Source organism: Anneissia japonica, unplaced genomic scaffold (genome assembly GCF_011630105.1).
Source record: "Anneissia japonica isolate Jap-2015-1 unplaced genomic scaffold, ASM1163010v1 scaffold287725_len345208_cov150, whole genome shotgun sequence".
Classification (NCBI taxonomy): domain Eukaryota; kingdom Metazoa; phylum Echinodermata; class Crinoidea; order Comatulida; family Comatulidae; genus Anneissia; species Anneissia japonica.
In genome coordinates, this window is record NW_022737486.1 from 305433 (window position 1) to 313207 (window position 7775).

A 7775-nucleotide genomic window follows, 5' to 3' on the forward strand; every position below is an offset into this window, starting at 1 on the left:
AAAAGATATTGCATATCACGCATCAGGGCCGGCGGAACGTTTTTCAAAGTCGGAGGGCCCACTTATAAGATGAACGGGAGTATGAATCACGTAGATCTGTAATCAAACCTAGGGGATTGGGGGTCAACATTTTTTCCAAATACGAAAGGGGATCCTCCCCGGGAAAATTTTGATTTCTACTGTAGATGACGGGAAATGACCTTTCTCGACTTTTGAGCTAGGTGTCTAATGACTTTGTTCTTCAAAGTTCGTCTTGAAAACGGTCAGGTAAATTGGCCTTTTTCAATGAATCGATAAGCTCCAAAGAAATGGGGGAAAATTTTGATTCCTAGATGGCGGAAAATGAGCTTTTTCGACTTCTGAAGTGTCTTAATTACTTTTATGTTCTTCAAAATTCAAGGTTTTCCCCTCTTGAAAACGGTCAGGTAATTTTTTCCCATTGTTATTACAGGAAATAGGCCTTTATGTGTGTATACATGCATAAAAAAAATGAGTAGTTGCATACGTATACTTTTTTCAATGAATCGATAAGCTCCAAAGAAAAGGGGAAAATTTTGGTTCCTAGAAGGCGGGAAATGAGTTTTCCCGACTTCTGAGGTGTCTTTTAATTACTTTTAAGTTCTTCAAAATTCAAGGTTTTCCCCTCTTGAAAATTATTATGATGAATCAATGAACCTAAAGAGAAAAGGGAGGTTCAGGTTCTCCCCGGGAAAATTTTGATTTTTAAATGGTGGGATGAGCTTTCCCGACTTCTGAAGTATCTTTTAGCGACTTTAATTGAAGTTCTTCAAAATTCAATGTTTTCCCCTCTTGAAAACGGTCAGGTAAATTTTTCCCATTGTTATTACAGCAGATAGAAAATTTTGATTCCTAGAAGGCGGGAAATGAGCTTTCCTGACTTCTGAGGTGTCTTTTAATTACTTTTTATTTCTTCAAATTTCAAGGTTTTCCCCCTCTTGAAAATGATTCAATGAATCAATGAACGCCAAAGAACAAATGTGGTCTGGGTTCCCCCGGGAAAATTTCGATTTCTAGAATGCGGGAAATGAGCTTTCCTGACTTCTGAAATGTCTTTGAAATGACTTTTTAAGCTCTTCAAAATTCAAGGTTTTCCCCTCTTGAAAACGGTCCGGTAAATTTTTCTTATTTCTTATTTTATGTGTGTATACACATACATTGCGAGAAAATGTAACTCGGTCGGGGACTGGATAAACATACTTTTTCCCATCCTTCTCCTCCTCCTTCCCACTTTCTTTTCTTGCATTTCTTTCCAATCATACAAAAATCTCCAGACATTATATATTTTTCGCCGGCCATGCGCACATAACAATGACAATTGGGAGGTGACTCTCCATCTCCCTCACCACCCATGGACATAACCCCCCGCCTAAATTATAGAGGTGCTTACCCAGAGACTCGCAAACGATAGTGTTCATCCGTTTATTTGTAGAGCAATTAGTGCTTTTTATGTCTACATCATCATTAATAGGTCCATTTTCTATCCTAATTCTTGCGCATCCAGTAGGCATACTTAAGTCATCGTGTTGGAGATTTTTGACTTGAACAATAAAGGTACTTCTTTTCCATAATGAATTTGACAGCACATTAACTGTCAACTGCTCGTACTCGTCGATACTGTTTATTACGGCGATGTTCCCGCCTACTTGTTCGCATTCACGCTGAGTATGAATACATGAACTTTTTCCGAGAGTTTTTCTTATAAATTTGTAGCAGTTCGGTGATTCATAAACATCACTTTCTGAAAACAGAGTAATTCTTGTTAATTATGTAAAACTAACGCAAAATATGTTCATATCTTATACACACACACGGCCTTAAAGGCCTCATCAGTGCAGCTAGGGTACAGACCCAGACAAATCGTTCGACCAGCTTAGGCAGGGCCCATACTAGCCCCACGAACACTAATGATTACAGAGCCAAACCAAGGAAATATAACAGCCCAGGTGTGAACGCAAACAGTGGAACACAAGCTATGCGGCTCGGTTCCAGTAAATACAGAGAATACTTTGTCACACTTAACGCGTCCTACGACGTTCTTACAGACAGCACTTATTCGTGGAAATTTGCCTATTTAAATTTATATTATTATTATTAAACAGTAAAGAATCTCTATTGAGATCCAAAGGGTCGCCATTAATGCACGGTAGAGATTGCATCTTTAGATCTCCGATGATACCAGAGGGTAAGCGGGCGAAGCGAATAAACTGTCTCTTATACACATCTAGATGTGTATAAGAGACAGATTATAGTGTAAAGTATAGAAAAACACTACAAGAAAGTTGAACCATTAGTTTACTGTGAGTTTTATTTCAACACACAGCCAGGCCTACTAGGCCTAGATTCATAAATCATATGATGGTCAATAAAAAATCGTATGATGATCATGAATCTCTAAGATCAAAAACGCTTTCGCCTTCTAATTGTCTTAGCTCTGTAAAAAATTATTGAGAAAAAAAAAACTTACGAAGGACACTGTGCCACTATAATCGTCATATTCCAAGCAAGGACCAGGATGCATTTCTTCCATTGCTGCATACTGCTTCACAAGTATGAGAATAGTATGAAAGTTAAACAAGGAAGTTACCCCAAAAATCATATGATGTGCCTGCTTTTGTTATATCCGAAATTAAACAACACAGGCTTTCGATGTTAGGCAGGCTGTGTCTATTGTTATTAAATGTAGGCTAGGTTTGGTTTTGAATGTCCGTTGAATGTCTTCTTGTCTATACTACTAATAATAAGCCTATTGCCTTCAAAAAACGTTTCCAAAACAAGTAGTCCTCTTACGGGTTTGTATGCCAACTATCGTGCTTTCAATGTCATTTTCTTGTCCTGTGGCTTTTGTTTATTAAATGTTATTAAATCACTTATTATTGGTGCTTTGCGATGTGGCCACCCGTCCAACTAAATGCTCAAAGGTTTGCTACACTCTTTAGTCATTATAATTACGGTATGCCATTGAACTTCCTCACCACATGTTTAATGTTCCAAAATGAAGGATTAAGGCTTATGCCTACTTTTTCCACACACGACTTAAAAACTTAGGATATGTAAAACATTTCCCATTTTGTAACAAGTTACTGTTATGAATATATAAATATATAGTTTTTCTATCGTGTGAGTATTCATTGCGTATTACACAACACGACCTTAAAAAAAAACATGCCTCAATAGTAAAATCCTAGGGTAGGGTGTACACCACTTGGTACCATAACTCAATTGGGTTAGACACCAATAATAATATAAGCTAGAAAACATTTATAGGCAATTATTATACTTACCATTTTATTAATAAAACAAAGTAAAACATGTCTTTATTGTCATAAACGAGAATCTCGAGATACGACAGCATTCATTAATTCAATCTGATTTATTCATAAAATATATTAACACTGAGAAAATTTACAAAAGAAAACTGTTCAACATAAAACGATATAACATTATATAAATTGATATACAAAACTCACATAATGGACGCATTACGAGAAAGAGAACCATAAAAATAGTACAATAGTAAATCGCATAGTTTACATAGGCTTATAGATTGATTGCATACATACAATTTTTAATAATTAATTATGTTAAAAAAATAGTCAATATACAGAAATACTATTCTACCAAATAAATACCAAATAAATGCCCGGGGATGTTTATTAATTGTTGAGAAGTTTTTTTAGGGGGCACTTATTCGAGAGAGACGTTTATTCGAGAGGCATTTTGTTTTTTGTTGTGTAAAATTGATAAGTTATAGATATTCAAATGTGGAACTACAACACATAATTCCCGTCAAAATGTGTTTTGCATGTCCATAAAGAATAAAAAAGTGTCAACTGTAGTAAAACATTAATATAATCTGTTGAGAATTCTATTAGATTTGTTTACAGTCATGTGTGGGAAGGGGCGTTTATTTGAAATGTGGCTCTAGAGGAGGAGTTTACTCGTGGGGGAGTTTATTCAAATCAGAGCGTTTATTAAATACGGTATGTAAATTAATACAAAGGGGAATCATATTATTTTCTAAGATATTGATGAGATAATATATATACATATACAATATATACAGTATACTGTATATATATCAGTATACTGTATATATATCAGTATATATATATATATATATATATATATATAAATTTAAAAATTACCTTGAACACACAATCAAGATTTTTAAAACACAAAGGAAGGTAATAATGTCCTATTAATGATCAGATGTTTAATGACAAAATATATAATCAATAAATATGAATAAATTTAATTAAAATAGTAGTAGTAAAGCTTTATCACATAACTCTACTATTTAAATATATAAATCAAATATATATATTTTAAAACATACAATATAAAGGAAACATTAATATATAATCGATATATGTATATCATACGACGATTTAAATGGGACGTTTTATAAGTAAAAGAGTAGAAATAAATAAACATATGAAACAAATCGTTACATTAATATAGGCTACACTTAATCAACCAAAAAAGTAATACAATTAACACAAAATGGCAAAAAAGTTATGATTAGGGCCTACCTGCACCATTGAAATTCGAGATGTAAAATTAAAAAGATTCTAAATGAATATGCAATATATTTATATATTTATATATTTATATAGTTAATGAAAGTAAAGAGAGTTGTATTTAAATGTAAAACATAACATTTCAACGGTATAACATAGTACCAACAGTTTTTCTTGATATACCTGCATTGTAAAGTGAAACCGTAGGTAAATAACTTAGGCCCAACGCCCCAGAATATATGTGATAACTTGCGGCCTAACGCATCTCCAATAGAGAACTGGGGTGGTAGGAGGGACGAACAAAATGCCTTGAGTGCATTCTTGTCTTTGAAAAGCCTCTTTTTATATAAGTACATTTGAACATGAATGAACGATCTACGGGTTGTTTTCTATTAAAGCGGCACCAATTCTGTATTGCGCTGAAGTTTGTCATAAGCATTAGCCTCACCTACCGAAGTCTCCACATACGAATACATGTTGTCTTCTGGCGGCATATGATCTCCAGCATTCAGCTTGCCAGAGTCGTTGGCTGAACCCATGTTGTGTTTTCCAGACTTAGAATGAACTTCAGCTATATTTAGCATATTGTAGGAGCCGTCATGATCTTGTTGACGATCACCTGTAGCCGGGTGCTTATAAGGAACATTGTATTCGTTACCAGGATTTTCATTGCCTGAATGAATGTCAGTATCGCTAATGGAATCATGGTTTCTTTCTTGGAGAGATTGTGCGTTTACATTTTCATATGATGCACCGTGCGACGCGCCATATGGCTCTCTTCTCCACTGATCCGACGCTTGTTGTATGTCAGCGTATTGTACATTAAGTGTATCGTCGGCTTCGTATATACTTTGCTTTACTTTCTCTTTTCGTCCTTTTGGGCCTTTATTCGGTACGGCATACATAACAGCACCTAATCCATTTTGTTTCATAGCTATCGAATCCATGTCTTCGACAATGAGCGTACCATCTTCATCTCGCGTGACATCTTTTTCTACTACGTCATTATATGGAACAGCATATGCATCATCTGCAGCTAGTGTTACAGGTGGTGAGTGTATGTTGTTGTGTATGTCATCAAGTATTTCACAAGCCTCATCATTCTGATCTTGATTGAGATTTTCTGCTGTTGAATACTCATGGACAGCAACACCATCGGTGTAAGAGACGGTAGCTAAGATTGATAATTAAAAAAATGAAACTAATTATAAAACATGCATTAGGCCTACATGCCTAGCATGTAGATCTAAAGCTACATCATTATGACATGTGGTATTAGTCAAGAACGCGTTCAGATATGTAGCCCACAGTGAATGAGTCTAAAATCAAGTTAAAAATAAGACAGCCTGTCTCAGTAGAGTATGGGAATACTCATTCAAAAGGTATACTGTAAAATGATGAATTGTGTAGTGAAGTATAGGAGCCAAGATTGGTGAAAGGGGTATGTGAGTTTATGTGGAACTGCGGTAGCCGTAGAGTAGCACAACCCCTCGTACGGTACACCATTGATGCAGCAGAAAAAAATATTTGTTTTTCTTTTTCGAAGATTGTACTCCTATACGGTACTGTTTTACTTACTATAGGCTATTGTGCATATCGGCGATGTCTTTTTTATAAATCAGGGTATGCTCTAATCTGTATTTCAATAGAACCAGATGGAAGATCTCAATGTTTCCACCATCAACAAACACATGGAACAGTTGCGTATCCATTTACGTCATATTTCCTATTTTGAAAACTTTCTATTCTGTGTATATTTACGTAACGGTACCTGTATCTTGCTGTCCGTCCGCGATTGGTAGGTCTGTAGAAGGTAAATGATTACTGGGATTACCTGAAACCCTAAAATACAAATGAATACAAGCAGTAAATCACTAAATAAAATCTGCAAAAAGGTAAATTAACATTTCTCGTTATTTTATCCATTTATACATAGGCATTACTTAATTATATATCGTACTGAACATGCTGTAAGTATTAATACTACCGTATATCTTAAGCAGACCTGTTACGCCTATCATTACATTTAACATTTAACGCAATTCTTTGATGATATGAACAATCATTAGATGTATATCAAATTGAGCAAGTATATTTACTAGCATTATTACCCTGGTTGTTTCTTTTTCTTTCTACGTAGGATAAACAAGAAAGTTATTATTATAAGGATTGCGATCACGACAATTGACGATATAATAGCAATCATCAACAAGTTAAGACCAGCATCTATTTGAGATTGTTTATTCTTCAATGGATGCGTTGTCTGATATACCGGTGTTGTTGATTTTGTCGACGATTTTGGCATCACTTTGGTTGCTGGCACGGGACGCATATCTACAAAACGATCGGGGAAATTTAAACGAAACATAATAATAGTTGAAAATATTCTGATATGTCATTCTGTGTAACTTTGGTTTTTCTTAGCCCTAGTAAACATACACAAAATACCCAATGTAAACGTAATGTAAACGTGTAGGTAAATGTACGGAGTGTATGCTAATTGTGTTTTAGTCCTAAGGGTGGGCTGTCCGAAAATTATTGCTTACCAATGCTCGTACAAGTGCCGCTTCAGTGCGGCGCTTATTCGAGCGGCGGTACTTATAAAAAAATATTGTTGTGGCGCTTTCCGTGCCCGTTCTCCCAGGTCACTTATCTCACGCATTCCCGTGGTTCAATAGGCCTATCATCCTATAGGATAGTATAATACATACTCCAAGTATCGAATGATGATGACAAAATTAATGTCGAAATATTGAATCCCGATACGATGACGTGCATTTCGATACTTGGAGCATTATACTATCTTATCTGAGATTAATCAGTGGACCTTTCCTATCATCCTACGTAATCGTAAATAAACGTTTATAAAGAACAATTATAATGTATGACTGACAAACAAGCTTTCATCTATTACCACCCATTCCCCCAACAGCTCTATGCCATACTGATTTGTATCAGTGACAACGCCAACGGGGTATCCAGGTGACAGAATCCCCCATCCCAGGAACTCGGACCCCATCCAGGGAAGAGCCAATAACCTTGTCGTGGAATACTATTTTGGACAAGAATTTTTACAGTCTGTGAGTGCAGTTTTCGGGAATGAAATTGTACCTATACTAGGCCTATGTGACGCTGACGTCGGTATGGACTCTTATGCGGGCTCTCAGACCTGTCGTCGGGGCATTAAACCTCAGGTCGGGGAATATTACCGCCACAGATTTGTTTTGTGTTTTT

General features: G+C 35.7%; 2 protein-coding genes across 3 annotated transcripts in view; both read right to left on the reverse strand.

The window, feature by feature from the left end:
* LOC117117346 overlaps nucleotides 1–1756 on the reverse strand; it is a 29185-nt gene extending 27429 nt beyond the window's left edge. Inside the window, exon 1 of the mRNA XM_033261620.1 lies at nucleotides 1409–1756. Within this exon, the coding sequence (XP_033117511.1) occupies nucleotides 1409–1529 (121 nt within the window). The 5' untranslated portion in view covers nucleotides 1530–1756. The remainder of the gene's footprint in view (nucleotides 1–1408) is intronic.
* Nucleotides 1757–4099: 2343 nt separating this feature from the next.
* The window catches only part of LOC117117365, a 6197-nt gene continuing 2521 nt past the window's right edge, over nucleotides 4100–7775 (reverse strand). The window contains exons 4-6 of one of the 2 annotated variants that reach the window (XM_033261646.1): nucleotides 6653–6875; nucleotides 6313–6383; nucleotides 4100–5715 (exon numbers count right to left, since the gene is read on the reverse strand). In XM_033261646.1, coding sequence (XP_033117537.1) covers nucleotides 4934–5715; nucleotides 6313–6383; nucleotides 6653–6875 — 1076 coding nt within the window. In that variant the 3' untranslated portion in view covers nucleotides 4100–4933. Of the gene's footprint in view, nucleotides 5716–6306; nucleotides 6384–6652; nucleotides 6876–7775 lie in introns of both variants that reach the window. The other variant, XM_033261645.1, reaches the window with a different exon arrangement.